This window comes from Dasypus novemcinctus, chromosome 3 (assembly GCF_030445035.2).
Source record: "Dasypus novemcinctus isolate mDasNov1 chromosome 3, mDasNov1.1.hap2, whole genome shotgun sequence".
Classification (NCBI taxonomy): domain Eukaryota; kingdom Metazoa; phylum Chordata; class Mammalia; order Cingulata; family Dasypodidae; genus Dasypus; species Dasypus novemcinctus.
In genome coordinates this window covers 54,644,452-54,668,289 of record NC_080675.1, presented here as the reverse complement: position 1 = coordinate 54,668,289, position 23,838 = coordinate 54,644,452, and the positions used below count along the sequence as shown (strand labels likewise).

Here is a 23,838-nt window from a genome sequence, read left to right as displayed (position 1 = left end):
ATGTTTGATAATTTAACAAATATTCTATTTTTGGACATTTTTGTTGCTTCTAAACTTTTCCTATTACAATATAACATGGGGTGAACATTCTGGCGTGTAAATTTTTGTTAATATTTTTGATTATCAAAGGTCTCAGGGTAAACTTTGCTTTTTGATGTCAGTTTTTAAAATACAGTTTTAATTTAAAAGAAGAATTTATTCATTACAAAAGTAAGAAATTGTATAAACTAGAAAGAGTTAAAAAAAAATCACATGATCCTACCACTCAGAAATAACCAATGCATCAAAAATGCATGTTATTTACAAACTTAAAAGCATAATGAGTCCTGCTTTTTTTTTCATTCAGTATGTCATAACCATTTTTTTATGTTTTTGCAAAATGTTTGTAAATATTTTTAGTAGGTACCTATATAAAATTTAATAGGTGAATAGAACTATTAGTGAATATGTAGTATGGTATCTGATTTTTAATTATAAGAAAATTATTGGCTACAACAAATGCCTTTGTGTGTATAGTTGTTGTTTGTGGAGGGGATAGAATTTTGAAGTATTGATACAGTCTCAGAAGTAAAATTATTAAGTCAAAGGACATGAATGATTTAAAAGCACTAGATAGAGATTTTCCCCCCAAAGCACTGGATCATCAGCATCATGTGAAAGGTCTCTGCATGAGTATTTTTTGAAGAAGGAAGCTAATATTTATTGAGCATCTATGATTTTTTAAAATTTTATTTTTAAATTAACATGCGGCAAAATTGACCTTTTGTGGTCCATTTTGGATTTTAACACATGTATAGATTTGTGTAAGAAACACCATAGTCAGGATTGCTTAAAGCTGTAGAGGAATTTGTGGAGAAGTGACATCTTAATTTTATTGAATTCTTCTAATCCATGATTATGGTATGCCTCTCAATTTACTTAGATTCCTTTGATTACTTTCAGCAGCAGTTTGGTATTTTAAGCATACAGACTCTACATGGTTTTTTAAAAATATCTAAATATTTAATTTGGAAAGCTATTGTAATAATATTTTCCCCACCGAGATGGCTCCCTTGACTGTTTACTTGTTGTTTTTGCTCATTGTTTGTACTCATTGTTTTTGCTTATTGTCTGCTTATATTTTTTTGCTCATTGTCTGCTTACTGTCTGTTTTTTTCTTTAGGAAGCACCAGGAACCAAACCTGGGACCTCCCAGGTAGGAGGTGGGCACTCAGCTGCTTGAGCCACATCCGCTCCCTGTTCATTTGTTTTTATTCACTGTCTACTCATTCTTTGCTCATTGTCTTGCTCAGTGTATTTGCTTGATGTCTGCTTGTTGTCTGCTCGTTGTCTGTCTGTCTTCTTTAGGAAGTACCGGGAACTGAACCCAGTATCTCCCATATGGGAAGTGGGTACTCAACTGCTTGAGCCACATCTGCTCCTTGTAATAATATTTTTAATTTCAGTTTCCAAATGTTTGTTGCTGTTATATAGAAATGCAATAGATTTTGTAGTGTAATCCTTATATCCTACAACCTTGCTGAACTCACTTATTAATTATAGGAGATTTTTGGACATTCTTGGAATTGTTTACATATACAAACATATCATCTATAAAAAATGGATAGTTTTTATTCCTTTCTGTTATGCATGTTTTTTATTTCTTTTTCTTGCTTTATTGTAGGGGTGGTGGGGTTGAATGGGACCTCATGTTTTTTAATGTAATATTTTTTTAAAAAATGAATTAAATAAAAAAATTTTAAAAATAAAAAAATAAAATAGGGTGTAAGTGTTTTCTCCTCTGTTTTCTGTAAAAGATTGTGTAGGATTGTCATTTTTTCTTTAACTGTTGATAGAAGTCAACAGTAAAATCATCTGGGCCTAGATATTTTTTAAGATTTTTAACTAAATATTCAATTCCCTTAATCAATACAGGAATACAGGTTTTATCTTTATTCTTGGGTAAGTTTTGGTAGTCAATTTCAAGGAATTGGTCCATTTCAATTACATTTTTTAATTTATGTGCATAGGCTTGTTCATAGCATTATCTTATTTTATTGTCTGTGGTGTGTCTAGTGTTATCCCCTCTTTCATGTCTAAAATTGTAATTTTTGTGTCTATTTTTTTCTGTCAGTCTAGCTAGAGGTTTATACATTTTATTAATCTCATTCAAGAATTTTATTTATTTATTTTTTATTTATTTTATTTATTTTCTCTATTTTTCTGTTTTAAATTTCATCATTTCCAGTTCATATCTTTATTATTTTCTTCCTTCTGCTTGCTTTGGATTTATTTTGCTCTTCTTTTCCTAGTTTCTTAAGATGGAAGGTTAGATTGTTGATTTGAGAAATTTTCTTCTATTCTAATGTGAACTTTTAAGTGCTATGCATTTCTCTTTAAGTACTTTTTAGCTACATTTTAAAACATTGTATGCTGTATTTCAGTAAGTTCAAAATATTTTTATTTCTCTAGACTTCCTTGTTGGCCTACAGGATTATTTAAAAGTGTGTTAATTTTCAAGTATTTCAAGATTTTCCAGTTATTGCAGAATTATTGATTTCTAGTTTTATTCCATTATAGTCAGAGAGCACACTTTTTATAATTTCAATTCTTTTCAATTTGTTTAGGTTGGTTTTATGACCCAGAATGTGAACTATCTTAGTGATTGTTCCATGTACTCATAAAACGGAGGTTTATCCTGTTGTTCTTGGATAGAGTGGTATAAATACCGATTAGATCCACTTGGTTGAGGGTGTTGTTTAGTTCTTGTATATCCTTGCTGGTTTTCTGTCTACTTACTTGTTCTATTGATTACTGAGAGAGGAGTAGTGTAGTCTTCGACTATAATTATGGGTGTTTTCAGTATTACGAAGCTTTACTATACCTTTTTATAATTTTTTTAGTTATTGCTCTTGGAATTACAGTCTACATACTTTGCATGGTCTATGTTCATGTTCTATTTAGGATTAATATTTTACCACTTCAAATAGAATTTAGAAACTTTACCACTAAGCCCCTTTATCCTCTCCACTTTTTACTGTAGTTGCCTTATATATCATAAAGTGTTATAATATTTGCTTTCAACTGACTTAAAGAAATTAAGAGGAAAAAGAACAATCTATAATATTTATCCAGACATTTACCAGATCTATTGCTCTTCCTTCAATCTTGGTATTCTAAATTTCCATCATGTACCATTTCCCTTCCATCTGAAGATATTCCTTTAGCATTTCTTTTAGTGCAGAACTGTTGGCAATATATTTTAGTTTTTCTTCATCTTTATTCAACCTTCATTTTTGAAGAATATTTCTGGATATAGAATTCTCTGTTGACAATTCTTTTTTTTCCCCTGTACCTTAAAAATGTTGTTCTGTGTCTTTTTGAGCTAAAAGGTTTCCAATGAGAAATCTACAGTCATTTAATTCATTGTTCCATTGCATGAAATGTGTTGTTTTCTCTGGCTGCTCAAAATTTGTTTGTTGTCCTTAGTTTTTGGCAATGTGATTATCATATATCTGGGCATGTCTCTAAATTTATCCTATTTGGAGTTTGCTGAGTTTCTTGAATTTGTACACTTGTAGTTTTCATAAAATTTAGAAGCTTTTCAGACATTATTTCTTCAAATATATTTTCTGCTCCATATTCTTTCTCTTCTCTTCCTTGACTCTGATGTATGAATGTTAGAACTTTGGGTATTGTCCTACAGTTGTCTGAGACTCTGTACATTTTTCCCAATCTTTTTCCTCTCTTTGTTAAAATTGGATAATTTCTATTGATTTATCTTCAAGTTCACTGACATTCTTTCTCTCCAATCTTCTATTGAGCCCATCCAGTGCATTTTTTATTTTGGTTGTTATATTTTTCGGTTCTAAAGTCTCCATTAGTTCTTCTTTATAGCTTCTATTTCTTTGCTGAGATTTCATTTCAAGAGTTTGCATCCTTACTTCTGGGTGCATGGTTATACTGGCAGTTTTAAAGTCTTTGTGTGACAATTCTTACATCTGTGTCATCTTGGGATTGACATCTCTTGATTATCTTTTCCTTTATGAGTTGAAATTGTATTAGCGCTTCACATGATGAATAACTTTTATTGTGTCTTCAACATTTTTAATATTCTGGACCTTGTTTATATCCTAAGGAGAATGCCAACTTTTTGTTTAGCAGGCCAGAGACCAGATTTATCTCAGACTACAAGTTCTAACCAGCCTTCTGTGAGTTGTGATCCCAATCTCAGTTCAGTTTTCAAAGGCTTTGCATTGCTATTTGGATCAATCCCACGTGTATGGCACGTCTATACTGTATCTCATTTCTCAAGGCCTGTATAGGGTCAGACCCTATATAGCTCAGAAATAAGCCAGGAGTTCATAACTTTATGGGATTGCTCTCTTGATCTCCCTCCCTTCTGTGAGTGCCCCAATATTTTCCTTCCTAACTGTCTAGTTAGAGACTTGAGTTTTGATTTCCCCGTTATGACACAATTCCCATGACTTTGTCTGCATCTATTGTCAAGGAACTGAAGGACAGAGAGAGACAGAAAGTAATGGTGATTTTTCCAATTCTCTTGGAACCATTGCTTCTCCCCTTAGAGTTTTAGGCACCTACCCAAATGCCACTGGCATCCCTGTACTGCTGCCTCCACTGCTGCCACAGTATTCCTTAGTGGCTGAGGAAAAAGAGATGGGAAAGTCCAGGGGGGTTCCTCTACTCTTTCTGACCTTTAGGAGTCCTCTTTCCCACTCCTTGGGCTAGAAAGAAGGGACTTTTCTTGGGGCTTTTTCTTTCTTCACCTGGAACACACTTCTGGGTTTCAGGCTGCCTTTGAGTCCAAGGCCAGATGATATTGGAGGAGGGTGGGGGATGATATACTCACTACTGATTTGATGGAACCTGAAATACTGGTCTCCTTCCCCAATTTTCTTCCATTTACTTTTCAGAGTCATCAGATGACTGCTCCATGCATTCCAAGTGGGAATTATAGTTGTATTCAGTGGGAAGGACAGGGTAGAGTATGCTTACACCATTTTGCCCACAATAGGAATCCTATTATGTTTTCCAACTGTGCTTTATGTTTTAGATATCTCATTTAATCCTAACAGCTCTAGAAGTTAGTTATCATACCCATCTCACAGGTGGGGAGATAGACACAGATACTTAAGTAATTTTCCTAAAATCATAGAGATAATAAATGGTAAAGAAAAACAATCTAGGGGAATGGATGTAACTCAACCAACTGGGCTCCCATCTACCATATAGGAGATCCAGGGTTTGGTGCCTAGGGCCTCCTGGTGAGGGCAAGCTGGACACGTGGAGTGCTGGTCTTGCGGGAATGCTGCCCAGCACAGGAAAGCCACACCATGCAGGAGTGCCGGATGACAAGGAGAGCTGGTACAGCAAGATGATGTAACAAGAGACACAGAGGAGAGAAAATAAGAAGACATAGCAGAACAGGGAGTTGAGGTGGCACAAGAGAGTAATCGCCTGTCTCCCATTCCAGAAGGTCCCAGGATCAGTTCTCAGAGCTGCCTAATGAGAATACAAGCAGACACAGAAGAACACACAGCAAATGGATACAGAGAGCTGACAACAGGTTCACAGGGAGTGGGGGGAGAAATAAATGAAATAAATCTTCAAAAAAAAAAAAGAAAGAAAAATAATCTACACCAGAAAACTGACTTTTCCTAATAGGCTAATAGGTTTCTTTTTCCTTTTTTTCTACTTAATAGTAGCTATTGAGGCATAAACCACAAATTCCATTATAAATTTTATTGAACCAAGCTTGTTTAAACCATTTCTAGTACAATATTTGAATCTCCTAATGGTTATTCAAATTAATTAATTTTATTCAGCAAATACTTATTGTGTGCTTGGTATACATCATGCTGTGTGGGATTCAGAGTTAATTCAGGGATAGAGAGCCTATCCTCAGGATGCTTCTGGGCTAGTCAGATTTACAAATGCAAATAATAAGTATAACACAGTACTAATGAAAGAGATACAAAAATAAAGTTCTAAGTAGGGAAAAAAAGGAAGACATATTCACCTGTAAATTTTTAAAAATGTGTCAGAGTACATATATTTCTTTTCTTCATGAGTGGCAGATAACATCTCCATAAGAAGAGCCATGATTTGAGTAACTTTTTCATTACAGGGGTTTTCCTTATAAGAATGCTTGTCCCCAAGTGAATTCTTATAATATTAGGGTCAACTAAGTTTTATCATCTCTGTTATCTTCCCCTAACTCCCCAGAAGCAGCTTTTTTTACACTAAGATAAATTTGAAATAATCTATTTGGGAAAGATTTTGAAAACAAAAATGTTTACAAATGGTTTATGGGTAACCAAGGTTTAAGGAGTTAAAAATGACCTATCATGGCCCATCGTGTTTATTTAACACTTAGCACTTTAAGTTTAAAATAGATCATGTAGGACGGCAGACTTGGCCCAGTGGTTACGGCGTCCATCCTCCACATGGGAGGTCCACGGTTCACACCCGGGGCCTCCTTGACCCGTGTGGAGCTGGCCCATGCGCAGTGTTGATGCGCGCAAGGAGTGCCTGCCACGCAGGGGTGTCCCTTGCATAGGAGAGCCCCACGCGCAAGGAGTGCGCTCCATAAGGAGAGCGGCCCAGCGTGAAAGAAAGTGCAGCCTGCCCAGGAATGGTGCTGCACACACGGAGAACTGACACAACAAGATGACACAATAAAAAGAAACACAGATTCCCGTGCCGCTGACAACAACAGAAGCGGACAAAGAAGACGCAGCAAATAGACACAGAACAAACAACTGGGGTGAGGGTGGGGGAGGGGAGAGAAATAAATAAATCTTTAAAAAATATATATATATATATATATATATATCATGTATTTTTCTGTTTTCAGTAGAAAAGAAACATTTGTTTGCATAGGAATTCATGAAGGTGACCCAACTTGGAAAAAGAACTATTCACTTTGGCCATGGGGCTCTTGTGACAAATTAGTTCCTTCAGAGATTGTATTCAACCCTGAGGAATGGATTAAACTTACGAGAAATATCTATAACTGGACTGAAGAATATGGAAGGTATGAACAGTAGTTACATTTTTAAATTAGAGTATAGTAATTTTGTGTCCTTAAATTTTGAGATGCTTTTTCATCTTATTTTGTATTTGTTAATGTTATTATAAACTTAATCAGTTGTTGCAGGAACTATAGGGTCTACTTGTCGGTAAGTCATTTTGAAGTATTCTGGTTGTTCCCGGCTGGTAAATCTCTTAAGGGTTTTGTCAGCTTTCACCAGGATGTACAAACTAGCCACTATTCTAGATGTAACTGCTTTTCTTTCATGAGGCCCAGCACTGGTAGTCCCTGGTGACCTCAGAAAGTAACTCACACAGCTGTTGGCTGTGACTGAACTAGTCATAAGAATTATACAGAAAAGAACATGTCTTGATTGCCCCCCTGTGGGAAGAATAATAGGGAGATGAAAGGGAAAGGAGTCTGTGGTTGAGTGGAAACCACAAGAGTTAGATGCCATGGCTGCTTCTACCTCCAGCTCTTTGAATGCTACATTGGCCACCAGCTTATATCTCATTACCATAAAAGTAGAAGAGATTCACTAATTGCAGTTGGGTTTTCAAAGGCATTCATTTGCCCATGATAGTTTTCATATGCATAAACTTGCCATATTTTCCTTTCTTCAAGAATGTGGATAGCTTCTCTATAAGAGCAGCCATGGTTTGAGTAACTTTTTCTTTATAGTTCTTTGGCATCAGCCCATGATTGTTGCTTTGGGATTTTTCTGCTTTCCTTTAGGCATTTCTACATAAAATTTTCTCTCTCCCTCATGAAAAATGAGTCACCATTTAAAGAACAGTGTGTGCCTCCATTGCCTATTTTTAAAATTATGAATTACTTAAAGATTATATAAACTATTGCTTACAGCTCAAGAGCAGACAAGATCATATGAAAAAATGCTACAAAAATTGTTTCAAATCAATATGAACAAACAAACCACATTGTTGTATAACATCCAGAGATGGATAATTAGGTCTAAATCAAAGCACTCAGTGATCATCATGAGGAAAAGTTAGAAAATAACATATTCTTCAAACTTCTGAAGCCTGTACAAGTACACACCATCACTCATTATTTCCACTCTGTTATAGTAGATACATAACAAGAGAGTGTAATTAAGAGAAAGAAAATTCAGCACATGATTTGGCCAGTGTTCTTTCTAGAGCATCACAGCTTCAGCAATGACTTACCGAAGCAGAGTCCTCTCTTTAGGCCTAGCTCCTTGGTTCCCAGCTCTTTGGCTCTTAACTGTGCCCAGAGGGTGAAGCAGGCCTCACCTCTGCCCTCTTATCCTTCTAGGGGTTCTTAGAAACAGCTGGTTCTTCACATGCCTCCAGCCTATTCCCATTAATCCTTTGTTTGTTCTCTTGATGCAGTGAGTCTCACTATGCAGATTAAGAATCCATTTGCCAAAACCTACAATTCCCAAGATGATTGAACTTTTCTAAAACAATATATTTTATTATTTTGGTCCCTATTAGTACTTCAAGATCCAGCCTATTTTTTTTTCCACCTTGTAAGATCATAAACAGGGTTTGTATGTCCATAACAATAAATGTAGCTGACAGAAAATAATTGCAGATTTCTTATAACTACAGGTTTGATGCATCTTCTTGGGAATCTGTGGCCAATGAAGAAATGTGGCAAGCAAGGTGATTAAATGACATTTTTGTGTTTTTAACCTATTTTCAGTATTGCAGAGAGTACTTTTCGTCACTCCTCCTTTTGCAAGTAGGGCTGATTGGTGATAATAAAAATTATATGTATTAAGCAATAATTTTGCTTGAGGCATAATATTCATCAATATACATGAATAACCTCATTGTAGCCTTACAACTTAGAAGTTGTTTTTACCTACCTTTTATAGAAGAACAAATTGGAACTCAGAGAAGTCAGCTAAGATGCATAGCCACTAGTAATTCTCGAACCCTCTTAACACCTACCTATACTATCTCAACTAAAACAAAGTGCGTGTGATTGAGTAGAAACTGATCAGTACAATCCTGTCGCTATTGTCTTCATGTGCCTCTTAGTTATTTAAGTATTTCTTTAATACTTTGCAGAAGCCAAGCACTGTATGTGCTAAGCACATATGTGTGAAGCTATATCTATGAATATGACAAAGTCCCTGCTCTCAAGGAGCTCAAAGTCCAATGGAGCAGACAGAAATAATAAAAGAGGTTGGAATATTAAGGGGATAGATGCCATCCTTTCCTGTTGTTCAGAAAGAGAGGTCACACTGTCTTTCATAGAACATGTCATAGTGGTGGTACCAAGTCTCTTTTTAACATCCTGCCACTATTTAAAAATAATCAAAATAAATAACCCTAACAAATTTTGGCCTAAATGTTCATGCAAAAGTCCTAAGTGATACAGACAGGGGTCCCAAGGGTATAGGCAATGCTTCCTTCAGTTGAAAGGTACTGACACCCACTCTGTGCCAGGAACTGCACTTTGCACCAAGAATTAATTTATAATATAAAGAACTCACATAGTTTAAAAATATTTTTTTTAAAGTCAGCTTCAAAATAATGATTACAAAAATAGATATAATTTTGGCAGTCATGTTTTTTAAAAAGTCAGAAAATAGCATATTTCAAGTTATCAGTCTAGTCATAGGGATGAATACTTGCTTTCAAGAACTGATCAAATATATACCATATGTTTGCACAATTCTTTACTGTGATCAAGTGCAGGAGAGCTGGGAGAAGATCACATGAACTAAGGGAGCAGGTCATTATTTGGGTAGGTATTGCTTTAATTGGTATGTTCCATACCATGTGGACAAGTCCATGTGGTCTAAGAATTCAGCCACCTTTGGAGAACACATGCCTTGAGCAGTCAGGATAGGAAACTTCAGGGATGTGCTGACAAATCCAGCAAGTCTTCCCCTTCCTAGCTGCTCTTACGTAACAATAGCATACATCTGAGATGGACTCCATATATTAGTGACGGTGAATGTATGCTTTCTTCTACAAAGTTTGGTAATCAGTGTGCATGCAATGTCTTGGTGACTGTGGGGTGAGGGGTGGAGAGGAGTTGCTATTGGTTCTAAGTAAACTTTCATTAATATGAGAAAATTAAAAATAATACAATAAAGGGTTGTGTGCATTCCTTATCAGTGGAAGAGTCCAGCAGATTTATCTTTGAATGTGAAATTCACAACATGGTTTTAATGACCTTTCCTATCCCACCTTCACCCCCCAGGATGAAAACACCGTTCTTCATCTTTAACCTGGCAGAAACTGCTAATATACCTTCCAATATGAAAGCTCAGCTCTATACTCATGCATATAATGTATGTTATAAATTTATATACATATATATTTGGTGGGAGGGTGATGGTGATTGTTTGGGAAAGAGATTAAGTATATCACAGTAGAGATTTTTTCCAACTTAATTTAGGCATTATAAATCAGTATATATGGGAAAATACTCAAGTGCATCATAAATCATTTATAAATTTAATGCCTGTGGTAGGCAGAGTAATGCTGCTCCCCAAGATATCACTTTCTACTCCCCAGAGCCTGTGAGTGTTATTGTACATGGCAAACAAGGCTTTGTAGATGAGATTAAGTTAAGGATTTCGAGTTGGGGAAATTATCCTGGATAATCCTGGTGGGTCCATATGTAATCAATGGGGGTCCTTATAAAAGGGAGGCAGGAGAGTTAGAGTCAGAGAGGAGATGTGACAATGCCAGCAGAGGTCAGAGGTACAGATTTGAAGATGCTATGCTGCTGGCCTTGAGGATGGAGGAAGGGGCCATGAGCCAAGGAATCCAGGTAGCTTCTAGAAGCTGGAAGAGGCAGGGCAAGGGCCTCCAGAAGGAATGCAGCCTTGTTGACACCTTGATTTTAGAACTGCTGACCTCCAAAACTATAAGATAATTTGTGTTGTTTTAAGCCACTAATTTTGTGGTAATTTGTTATAGGAACCATAGGAGATGCAATGACTTTGTAATAAACAAATCCTGGCAGGCTACCCTCTATGCAAAAGTCAAGATCTTGGCTATACTTTAAATGATGGCTGATTGAAATGTCATGAGAAAAGAAAAAGGGCCATGGAGAATAGCTTTGTCTTGTAACTGTGGCCCCAGAAAGCTTAAAAAAAAAACTACACAAGATACAACCCAATGTTATGAGGCTCTTTCTCAAATCCTCTCTGATGAAAAAGAACACAGGGAAGCAGATGTGGCTCGACTGATAGAGTGTTCACCTACCGTATGGGAGGTACAGGGTTCAAACCCAGGGCCTCCTGACCCATGTGATGAGCTGGCCCATGTGCAGTGCTGATGTGTGCAAGGAGTGCCATGCCACACAGGAGTATCTCCCGCATAGGGGTGCCCTATGTGCAAGGAGTGCACCCCACAAGGGCAGCCATCCCACACAATAAAAGTGCAGCCTGCCCAGGAGTGGCACCACACACACGGAGAGCTGACACAGCAAGATGACGCAACAAAAAGAGACAGATTCCTAGTGCCACCGAGAATGCAAGCAGACACAGAAGAACACACAGCGAATGGACAGAGAGAGCAGACAATTGGCGGGGTGGGGGGAGGGGGGGCGTGGTGTGTGGAGAGGAAGAAATTAAAAAGTTTTTAAAAAAACACGGAGCAGAGGTTGCTTGCTGCAGCAGTATTTTAGAAAGTCCCTACTCAGTACTGGGCTCTTTAGACATCTTCTGAGATAGTCATGGAGCCTGCTCAGTAGGAAACAGATCCTGGCAAGGAGCCATAAAAAGAGGGCCCAGAAGCTGAGTATATGAGCAGTTGAAATATTTCTGCGCTCTCTGGACCACTGTGGATGTACTTAGCCTCAACATCTGTATGGTGCTAAGTGAAAATAGCATGGTGTCCAATCAGTATGACTCATTTTACTCTTAAATTTAGTGGTCCTTAGTTCATTGTTTCTTTCTTTCTTCATTCATTCACAGAGGATTTATTGAGCATGAATTTTGTACCAAATATTGTGTTGGAGATGATAAAGCATTGTCCCAGCCACCCAAGGCTAGTAGGAGAGACAGGATAAACCCTTACTTACAGCTGAGTGTTGTAGGTGCTATGAGAGATACGCAGAAGTGCTATGGAAACATGAGAGCTGTGTATGCATCAGAGGAAGCTGGAGAGGAAAGTGGTGAGGAAGGGAGGGAAGGCCTCCAGAAAAGGAGCTAACCAGACAGATGGGGAAGCAAGGAAGGGGGAGAGGATGGGGAGGGCAGGCCACAATGAGGGAACCCCAGAACTGTCAAGGTGCCCCCCTGGAAGAACTGTAAGGGATTAGATTATAGGCAGCAGCATTCCTGAGCTCTGACTGGCAGCCAGGAGGCCCAGGTTCGAGTCCTGCTCTGTCCTTAATTATCAACTGTGAGGGAGCCAATGAATGTTTTCAGGCCTCAATTTTATCTAAAAGAAAATTTTAGGTGGGCTCTAAACTTTATAATCTCTCATATCCTGGTTATATTATATCCTGTTCATTTCTAATATCCTGTGACTCTGTAAAAAACAAAATTTGTCAGGGGAGATTTGAGACTTCACGAATATGTAATATTCTCATCAGTGATCTGGTTCTGTGGTCAGTTGTTAGGCCACTACTGAAGCTGATCCATGCAGTTATTGGCCCTCTGGGCCAGTGAGTATTACTCTTCAGAGAACACAGACAGTATCTCCTTTGCATTTGTCCCTAGATGTATGACATTTTTAATAGGACACATAAAGTCAAATATTGATGAGTCAGCACAAATTCAGCCCCAGTCCTGATCTTATAAGAGCACTCTCGTTAGGTGAGAAATTATATTTTTGTTATTATTTACATTGTTCCACTCACTAGCTTATGAAGAACATTAAGTTCAGGTGACAACTCACCATAGTGGAAGAGCAGGAAGTAGCCAGCTTCTTAGGAATTATTTGCTAAGTTGAAGATATCCCCAAGAAATAGAAAAAAGTCCACTTAGAGTAACAGCACCGAAACACCCCTAGAAGAAGAACTATAACCTCATATAGTTAGAAATGACTACCTTAAAATACAGCAGGTGTAGCTTATTGGGTGATAAAAAATAAACTGTAGTATGCATCAGGAACAAAGTACTTTAGAGGACAGTGTGACTGCTCTGGTGTCTGAGGACCAGGGTAGGTAGGTCATGAGTGAGCCCCTCGTTTTCCTGAGCCATTGGGGAAATGCTCATTGAAGTGCTTGCTTCCATTTTAGCCTCTAAACCCTGAGTAGAGTTTTGAAAACTTCAGGGAGGTGAAGAAACTGCACAGTTGCTGAATGCCAGTGGAGGGAGGCTCAGGAAGAGAAGCACTGACTGGTTAGAGGGAAAAAACTACAGGGAAAGGATGGAGAAACCTTGCATATTTTACCAAGAGAGTGAAAAAGTGGGAGGCTGAGTTGTTAGCCTTGATGTATGTGAAAGTGCAAGGTGACTCTGTCCCATTTTATAAAATGAAGGGAACTAAGGGGGAAAATGCTTTAAAAAGACAACTTGAAAAGTGAGGCTTATTAAATATCAAAATGACCTCTCACATGGATTGTGGAATTCTTCACATGGAAGCTATTTAAAAATAGGTTAGATCTCTGTGTGTCTGCTCTGGAGTAAGAGTTGGAGAAATAGATAATCTAACTGGGTACTTTTCAAATGAATGATTTCATGAATACAGTTCTAATTCAAAAAGTTCTTGTCCCTGGAGAAAGCAATATTGCTTGCTCTGTGTTCTCAGTGAGTCGACTAGTAAACCCAATTTCCTATAAATCTGACTCCAATCTGCCAAGCCCTAAGAAAGCCATGACTATCCCAAATAAGCAAGTGTAATATTCTATTTTGCAGATTTTTATCTGCCTTTTTATTTGTTAAATTTTGATGCTTTTTCCCCCTCTGGAAAATTTGCTATGAAATTTCTAACTCTAATTAATACTATCTCTATGTTGAAAAGCAAATTTGTGAACTTCTGTTGGCAAAATTAAATATTTCCTGCCATTAAAGGATGTAGTTTTTTTAAAAATTGTAATTAGAGGATACTGTGATGATTTTAAATACCTTGCTTTAAAGAAGTCTCTTAAATTTTATTATTATGCCCAGCCTACTTGATGTAGATTTGTTTAGGTTTTTGTTATTGTTGTTTTATAAAGTAGAGAAAATTTTATGTAAATAATGTGGGGTAAAATTTAAATACCATTAAGTTCATTTTCCAGGCAGTCTTCTGAAGAAAGCTATTTTTTTCCCCTCCAACAGCTAAATTTAGAGTTTCAACCGTTCTGCCTGTCGAGTAAATAGCTTTCCATGAATTAGAACTAAATCCTTTTCCCAGAACATCTTTCTGGAGGAAGAGCATTTTGTCCTGACACAGTGTGTCTTAGGTTTCCCCTGCAACATCCAAAAAACCCCAAAAGCAGTTTTAGATGAAGCCTGTTTGCCTCCTGCTACTGTAATAATTACAGTAACATCCTTGCATTTTCTGCATGGCCTAGCAACGATTAGATTTTTACTGTAGGCTACTTGGACTTTTTTTTCTTGTGTTATGAATTCCTCTGTGTTTTCTTCTAAAAAGTCAAGGAGTAACAATGGAGCACCCACATTTTGCTGTTTTTCAGCTTTATAAGGAGATTGTCTATTTACAAAAGGAATACCCGGTGAATTGGCACAAAAACTATGCCATCGCCTGTGAGCGGATGCTGCGTCTTCGGGAAAGGGATGCTGACCCTGAAGTCCTGCTATCTGAAACCATCAGACATTTCCGTCTCTACACCCAGAAAGCACAGAATGATCCACAGCTGCCTGATATTTTAGTTGCTCTAAAGCACCTAAGAAAAGAACTGCAAAGTCTGAGAAATATGAAAAATATCTGAGGCAGCAAAATGTGAAAAACCTGCTTGTCATTCAGCTTCTAAAATTCTGAAGTCCCAAAGTTTGTTTTCCAAGAAAAGAAACTGTATAAAAATTGAAAACTAAGTCATCTCCAAGACACAAGTAATATAGCACTACAGTATTGTTTACTGGGGTGTTTGTGACTGAGATATGCTATTTATGCAAAATTCTGTTTATCCCATGTTATCACATTAGCATTTCAGTAAAAATCTTGAAAAATCTTCCTGCTTCCACAATCTTTCACATGACTGGATTCTAGGAGAGGTTGAACTACTTTCATATACTTAAAATATCGACCATGAATCTTTTATGGGATTGGTTTTGAAGGTTAAATTCTTAAAATATTAATACCAGACCAAAGACATTTTCTTTTTCCTGCAAGTAGAATAGTTTTGTTTTTTGTTTTTTTTAAGACAGAGTTAATATTGCTATGCTTCAAATTATAATAATTTTTTAGTGACTATGGTTATTACATAATCTTGTACTTCAAACAAAACTCCAACATGGTGATATTTTGAAAATGTTTGAGTTATATTGTCTTAGTTCTCAGAAATCACCAAAAGGGAAGCTAATTTGATGTTTGCTAATTTAAGTAGCATGAACTGATTGAAAAGTAAAAAGGATTTTGTATTTCCTTAATTAATTTTATATTTATGTTTTACTTCTATTTGGACTCACAGATCTGGGCCCAACAATTAGGAAGCTCCTGCTGCCAAAATGCAAAAAAAAAAAAAAAAAAAAGGCAGGGATTGGGGGGATGAAGAAGTGGTTCCATAAATTCATTTCTGTTACAAGCATCTTTTATACATATTACTAAAGAGAACAGAGTAAGAAATGCAAATAATAGTTCTTTATTTTATTATGACAGTTAATTAATAGCAACCTGTTTTAATGAATAAAGTCACTCAGAGTCCTTCAGCACTTCCTAAGTAGAGGCCAGAATCTGTAGGGATTCTTTTCCCCCCAATTGTATAGCTCCTAGACTCCAAGCACTATATAGGCCCCTGTATAGAAATGCTCACTAATGAAGAGGGAGGGCTAGAAGCTTGTCTGCATTCAAAGATCACTGGTGAGTCATTCAGCAAGAAAAGGCCCCTTACCAGGAATAGTCACAGTTCCGTGGCATTGTACTAGCAAAAGGGTCTGATCAAAGGTCTCCTGTGGAGCTTGCATGGTTCCCTTTCATACTACGACCATAATTAAAACCACTAATTCTCTTTTAAAATGCTGCAGGATGCCATGTAGGCATCTGTCTGGAGTGTCCTTTGTGATGTCATAAGCTGTTAAGGACCAGTGCCGAGGGCTTTTGAGTGAAATGCCAGTCATGAAGGTGCTTCTAGACAAGGGTGCCTCTAAAAGCTTGACAGGGCCTTGACTGCACAATTCGAGCTGAATTTGCCCCTTGTCAGCTGCCAGTAAATAAATCTCAAAGGGGGAAAGCTGAAGTTTCATTACCTGATCCATGGGGCTTTGTTGGTTTTGGCATCACACAGGGGAAGCTCTTGCCCCTCCATTCTCTGGATTTGAAGATGTCCATTGGAGCCTGCAGTGCCTGGACAGGGTTCAGAGCGGAACCTTTTGAAGAGTGTCAATAGTTGTAACAGTTCAGCTGTTAGGAAGACAAATAAATGGAGGAGCTCATTAATCCGCTTTTGGCTCTCAGTGCCTTTTGCCCTTTTATCACAGCCTTATTAGGCTCCTACTCATCTTGAACCAGAAAAAAATGAATTGAAGTTGTTGAGTACTAATTGGCAAAGACTTTTAATCATGGGCCAAGAACTTTCACTGACTTGAAAGTAACTTCTCCACAGGGAAGAACCAAAAACCTGGTTTACCTTAAAACAAAAACCTGTTGGAGTTCAGTGTGGTGTAAAAATTGAAGGAAGCGTTGATAAATTTGTCTAAGTATCCATTTGAAAGAAATCATGGGAGATTATGATTTTCACTTTTCTAAAAAAAAACGACAATAAAAATTTTCAAAATAAACTTTCCTGGAAATTCTTTGTCTTTATTGGTTTAGAAAAGAGACTGCATTCCTGTGTGAGATGAACGTGCTAGTTTCTGAATGTATATGTAAATATATGTGAATATTCATCTGAATACATATATATGTGCTGTTTAAAGAATCTTATTAAAGGTAATATTTCCTGTTTATACTCTTAAGACTAGTAAATGAAGTCCTTTTTTTGAGAATGCCTGCTTTTTAATTTTATATCTATCCTGTTGAGTTTCACATACATCTAAATATGCTTTGTGTATTGATTATTGCCAAATGATGCATAGATTATTCTATGTTTGTGCAACATGGCTTTGGATGACTCTCTCTTTGGCAAAGCAATGAAACAATGGCCACAAATAGGATCATAATTATTTAAATTTCTAAAGACCATTGGTAAATGGAAAAATACTACACTGAGCTGAAAGTTAGGGTTATTGGGTTTCATTCACAGGTGAACTTCATTGAAGAATTCTTTTGCGTGAGATTAAACATGTTGCTTTCTTTTTTGTTTTCTGACTTTCCTTGACAAGTTCACAAACACCATAAAATCTGACAGAAGGGGTTTCCTTCAGTCTTACTCCCCGACATTGAAGACAGTGTGAACAATGGGAAGGAGGTGACTTGTCGTGCAAGACTTGGCCAGCCTTCTCCTAGCAGTGTCTCAGGGGTGGAATGGGTTGGCAGGACTACAGGAACCCCACAAGGCCAACTTCTGCCTGGACTTTGGCCTGAGGAGCAAGTGGGAGCCAGCAAAACTGTCTGCCTCTTCACATGCTTCAGTGCCCTTTTGCCCTGGCACAGAGGCTGGCATCCACCGGAGGGCAAGTGGAGAAGGGGATTTGTGGTGTCCATGTTCTCCAACAAACCACCAAAAGTGCTCAACTTCCTCTCCCTATTTCCTCTGATAGGGGGTGTGCTTGGTTTGCTACTGACTTTCCTTTTCTCTTTGTTTTTTAAAAGGACCCATCTGATCAAAATGCTTATGTTCTTTTATTCAAAATGCAGCCAAATTCAAAGTCATCAATTACTCATCAACTATTTTGAAATCTTCAAATAGAAATCATGAAATATTAATTCCATCCATATTCTTAGTATTTCCTGATGATGGAACCATGCTATTTAGCCTCTGTGATATTTAAAGAAAGCCCATTTTTACAGTTAGCATTATTTAATGATTCTGCTAGTTTCTTTAAGTCATTAAGCTAGTATATGAAATGTAGTTTTCTAATTTACTTTTTATTTATTTATTTATTTATTTATTTATTTATCCCCTTCCCCTCCTCCCACCCTGCTTTTTTGCTGTCTGTGTTGTCTTCTCTTCTCATTTTCTCTCCTCTAGAATTCACCAGGATTCAATCCTGGAGACCTCTGATGGAGAGAGAGGTTCCCTGTCAATTGCACCCCCTCAGGTCCTGGTCTCTGCTGTGCTTCACCTTGGCTCTCCCCTTGGATCTCTTTCAATGCACCATCATCTTGCTGCATGACTCACTTGTGTGGAGCACTGGCTCACCAGGTGGGCACTTGAGCTGACACATGTGCAGACACTGGCTTGCCATGTGAGCATGCTTTCTCTTCTTTTTCACAAGGAGGCCCCAGGGACTGAACCCAGGTCCTCCCAAATGGTAGGCAGAAGCTCTATCACTTGAGCTACATCCACTTCCCTCTAATTTACTTTTTGAAAGTTAAGCAATATGAGTCTTTAAACATCAATAGCCCTCAGAGTTTAAAAATGTTTAATATTGGGGAGCAGATGTAGTTCCAGTGGATGAGCACCTGCTTCCCATGTACGAGTTCCCAGGTTCAATCCCCGGTATATCCTAAAAACAAAAAACAAGTAAACAAACAAAAGAAAAAAACAACTCTCATTGGGGAGTGGATGTAGCTCAGTGGTTGAGTGCCTGCTTCTCATGTACAAGGTCCTGCAGGAGATTTGATCCCCAGTACCATCTAAAAGAAAAAAATGAAGTAAAAAATAAATAAGTAAAAATGTTTAATATTCAAGAAAATAATTTAATACCCCAGATTGAAAAAAATATATGGATCCTGTAACAGCAAATCTTTTTACTTTGTTTTACTTCCAGTATGCTTTATAAATGCACCAATGTGGGGTATTAAAATTGGTTCCAAGTCCTAAAGTGAGGTAAAGAAAAAACTTTCAACTCAGTAGGAAATTCACACTGCTTTGTTCATCTTTAATTTGTGTGTGTGTGTGTGTGTGTGTGTATACAAAACCATTCTAAAGCTATTACTGAGAAATAAGTAATGCTTCCAGGGAATTCTGGGAGCATGTAAAGGCCAAGATCTTGGCACAGCATTACAGAGCAAACAAGGAGCTAAAGCTTTAGCAGTGATCATATTGAATGAAGACGTCATTGTCAGTACCCTCTAAAGGTCTGTTTGATTTGGATCAGCGTGGATGATATTTTTTTTTTTAATCTCCAGGAACAGCACAGTGTGCTTAACTAGATATAGGAAAGTAAGCTAACAGGAACATACCTTGAATAAGCGTTTTTTCTTTTAAAAAACATCCTGATTGCTTTTCAACAAAGTAATATATATATGGTGGAAATTTTATGTAGAAAATATTAACTTACATCATATTGGGAAAAAAGTGGGAGGGAGGGCTGGGTAAGTTTCCAAAACTAAATGTAAATTTAGAAATTGTTCACTGGTAAGTGGAGTTATCTGGATCTTTTCTGCAGATCTAGAGTGTTATTAGTGAAGGTTGATTTTCAGTGATACAGGTATTATGATTTTTTTTTTTTAGAAAATTTCAGTTGATAAGGCAGAGAAAGTTTCAAGATAGAGGTCAAGAATAGAAAGGTAAACAATTGGACCATATTCATATCCCTGTGATCCAACTTCACAGAGCATTCAAGTGTCTTCATACATAGTTGCCTTGGATGAGGGTAATATTGTTAAATTAAGATTTAATTTAAAAATAAAGAGAAATAAGCCTAATTTAATTTTTAACACTTTCATAAATCTGGTATAGTGTAGTTTCGGGGGGAGAAAAGTACAATAGATGGAAATGGAGTGCAATCTTCATACTTTAATAAGCAGATTATGATTTTTTTATAAAAACAATCATCTATTTAGAAGTTTTACTTGGAATCAGGTTATTTTGCAATATAACCTTTTAAAAGAAAATATTTTGAGATTTATTTCATCTAAATGAAATATTCACAAGATGGTTAAGCATCAGAAATAACATTTATGGTTAATGTAAAAATGTGTGTGATTAAAGGTATATGTCTAAAAGGCATCCCTGGGTTTCATGTTATGGGATATACAGGAGTCACCTAGTAAGATCTAAGATGCAAGAAATCCTTGTGATGGGAAGCGGACTTGGCCCAGTGGTTAGGGAGTCCGTCTACCACATGGGAGGTGCGTAGTTCAAACCCTGGGCCTCCTTGACACGTGTGCAGCTGGCCCATGCGCAGTGCTAATGCACGCAAGGAGTGCCGTGCCTCGCAGGGGTGTCCCCCACATGGGGGAGCCCCATGTGCAAAGGGTGTGCCCGGTAAGGAGAGCTGCCCACCGTAAAAGAAAGTGCAGCCTGCCCAGAAATGGCGCCGCTCACACAGAGAGCTGACACAACAAGATGACGCAACAAAAAGAAACACAGATTCCCGTGCCACTGACAACAGAAATGGACAAAGAAGAAAGACGCAGCAAATAGACACAGAGAACAGACAACTGGGGTGGGGGAGAAGGGGAGAGAAATTAATTAATCTTAAAAAAAAAAAAAAAGAAATCCTTGTGATAACCTGCATTCCAAAACTTGAACATAAAAACAGTGAGAGGGGTCCCATAGAGAATTCTGGGGGAGGGGGTAATAAAAGATTCAAGAGCTAGAATCTTCTTATTTTGAAAACAAATGGAAAACATTATATAATTTTTTATCATTTATGGCGCTTTCAAAAATTACTGTAAAAACAACTCAAAAAATACTACATACAAGCTCTACTAAAATCATGACAAAAATAAAGTACTATAATAAAAGCTGCAGAAGCTTTAAAGGGCATTTTTATAAGCAGAAGATGATCCATTTATCAAAAAACTAGGGTCCCTTTGAAGAATTAAAAGATTGTTTAGCAAGTGAGGAAACTTTTTTAAAGCTTTGCTTACAGAAGGGAAAAACAAAATTCAGTTCTGCAGACCTTAAAATACTTCAGTTCACTGATGGTGAATACTTGTACTTAGCAGTTGTTTTTGTTATTATTTTTCACTAAAATTATAGATTATTTATTCAGTATGTAGATTGATATCTACCCAACTAAGTGTTGTTTCAACGATGAAAACTTTTGTTGTTAACAACACAGCCACCTGTATTCAGCTGGAGGCATTTCCTCCAAGTGCAGGATTGTGACTCATTACAGTGATTGTCCAACTGTCAGTTTGGAGGGAACTGACCAGCACATTTTCAATGAAATAGAATAAATACAGTGCATCTGAGGCGACAAGGGTAAGTATTACTTCGTGAAACTTTCAGTTTCATTTCATTAATGTGTTGTGTGTATATATGTGTATAGCAACACAAATCACATATTAAATAACATATTAGCACATGTGCATGTAAAAACATTTACATATAAATCTATAAATGTGTGTACTGGGTCACAATATTAAATGTATTTCTATTGTGGGTCACACTCAAAAATAAATTTGAAAGCCACTGGTCTGGAAAACTTATTCAGCTATGTGGAATTTTCATGCCAAAGTGGCTAGTAAGAGTGTTCACTTCAGCAGCACATATACTAAGATTGAAACGACACAGAGAAGATTAGCATGGCCCCTGTGCAAGAATGACATGCAGATTCATAAAGCATTCCATATTTTAACATCATTGCATTTTTTAGGAGAAAAACCTCAAATTTCTAGTTTAGCTGCAGAAAAAAAGCAAGATGAGGAGATGATTCTAAATTAATCAGAGAAAATAAAATTTGTTGAATAAAAAAAGGATTTTAAAGGATCATCTAGTACAACCAGCACAGCTAATCCAGTTTTATAAATGAAGAACCTGAGGCCTCTAAGTGACTTGATTAATGTCGCACAACTGGGTAGTGTGCAGACCTGGGACTAGAACATGAGCTTCTCAGCTCACTTCAGTATACTTACTCCTCTTCCATCATAATTAACTGAAACCACCCACTTCCTAACATCAATACCATGTCTCATTAAATTCCACAAATATTGCAGCCATGTGAAAATTGTGATAATTCTTTAGTGGTAAATGGTATGTGAAATCAAGAACTTTAGGAAATGAACTTTCTATCCCTCCTCCAACCCTCTGGGATGTAACTTTTGTTTTTTTCCCTTCCCTTTTAAAAAGGGCCAGTCATAGCCTAGCTTTTGACAGAGAATTCCCTACCCATTCTAAACTTTAAAACATACCCGAATTATAGGGTTTTAGTATGATTAGAAAAAGGTCACTTTGAAATCCAGGAACTTATTAGCATAAATTATGATCCAGCTGAATCAGCTGCTGAATACTGCATTTGAAAAACGTTGCACTAGTTTATATATTGCTTCCAAGCAGGGTTCAAAACACCATTCTAATTTTATGTTTTGCAGGCAGAATATGTCCAAGGTCCACTGGAATGTTCATTAGTTAGGAATTAGACTTTACCTCCCCAAAACTGAGACCACTTAATGCTGAAATTCATGATTGTTCTGTTTGGTTCAGCCATGCTATTAACAGAAGAGCAGAGGCCTCTTTGAAGATTTGAGTGGCCAGTTTCCTAATTATAACCCTGACCAATTAAGAGTTTAGGTGAGGGAAACAGACTTTGGCGCAGTGGTTAGGGCGTCCGTCTACCACATGGGAGGTCCGCGGTTCAAGCCCCGGGTCTCCTTGACCCGTGTGGAGCTGGCCCATGCGCAGTGCTGATGCGCGCAAGGAGTGCCCTGCCACACAGGGGTGTCCCCCACGTAGGGGACCCCCACGCGCAAGGAGTGCGCCCGTGAGGAGAGCCGCCCAGCGCGAAGGAGGGAGCAGCCTGCAGAGGAATGGTGCCGCCCACACTTCCCGTGCCGCTGACGACAACAGAAGCGGACAAAGAAACAAGACGCAGCAAAAAGACATAGAAAACAGACAACCGGGGGAGGGGAGGGGAATTAAATAAATTAAAATTAAAATTAAAAAAAAAAGTTTAGGTGATAGTAATTTCTTCCAAATTATGCTCTTGAGTCATATGCATAATGTGTAAAAATATATAATGATAACAACAATTACTATTATAACTTATCACTGGTGATTTGTTATCTTTAAATGGCTTCAGTGCTTTGAAATTACCTACATTTCCTGCATTTCATGTCAGAGTTGGAGGCAAATAAATTTGGTGCCACTCATGAGACAAGACCCCTTTCTGATGTGACCACACAAGCCATGCTGTGTGCACTTTGTGCATTTCATGACGATGTCCTGCTTGACAAGGGTCAGCATTTATATCATAGTACTTTCCCCTCTTACTTGTTCCCTTGCTAGCAAATGAATAGTGAATTTACAGAGCCTAAACCTGTTGAACACTGTGAGTAATTGGTACAAAGTAAATGTGTGAACCTGTGCAAGAGTCAAACAAAACTGAAACTTTTTTTAAAGCAATTCCACCATATCCCATAATTGTCATATGACACATAATTAGGTGACCTGCTTGAAATTTTGATAAGATATTCTGTGTTACTTATTTCCTTATAGTGCTCCTGGGTTAAATAAAAACCTTAACAAACACCTTCGTCTCACCCCTTCATGCCTCCTCTACCAAAGCACTACCTCCTGTAGGAACTCCCTGTAGCCTCCTGAAGCAAGGGGGCCAACAATACTTCTTACTGCCCAGCACGAAGAAGCCCACACAAGGATGAGCGCTTGGTATATGCATTTTGTTCCTAAAAAAGAAAAAGCAGGAAACTAGTCCTTCCCAACATTTCCATTCATATTCCCAGGTT

At 37.5% G+C, this 23,838-nt stretch overlaps 1 protein-coding gene and 1 non-coding gene across 6 annotated transcripts in view; both read left to right on the top strand.

The window, feature by feature from the left end:
• Positions 1-15,112, top strand: part of TMEM260 (transmembrane protein 260) — a 73,133-nt gene extending 58,021 nt beyond the window's left edge. For 2 of the 5 annotated variants that reach the window (XM_058293380.2, XM_058293378.2), the window contains 4 exons: positions 6,860-7,036; positions 8,629-8,682; positions 10,238-10,328; positions 14,618-15,112. In XM_058293380.2, coding sequence (XP_058149363.1) covers positions 6,860-7,036; positions 8,629-8,682; positions 10,238-10,328; positions 14,618-14,872 — 577 coding nt within the window. In that variant the 3' untranslated portion in view covers positions 14,873-15,112. Of the gene's footprint in view, positions 1-6,856; positions 7,037-8,628; positions 8,683-10,237; positions 10,329-14,617 lie in introns of all 5 variants that reach the window. The other 3 variants (XM_058293379.2, XM_058293377.2, XM_058293381.2) reach the window with 2 other exon arrangements.
• Positions 15,113-21,626: 6,514 nt separating this feature from the next.
• LOC111762860 (U6 spliceosomal RNA) lies at positions 21,627-21,733 on the top strand. The gene has a single exon (XR_002795868.1). It is a non-coding gene; the product is annotated as a U6 spliceosomal RNA (small nuclear RNA).
• Positions 21,734-23,838: the final 2,105 nt, after the last annotated feature.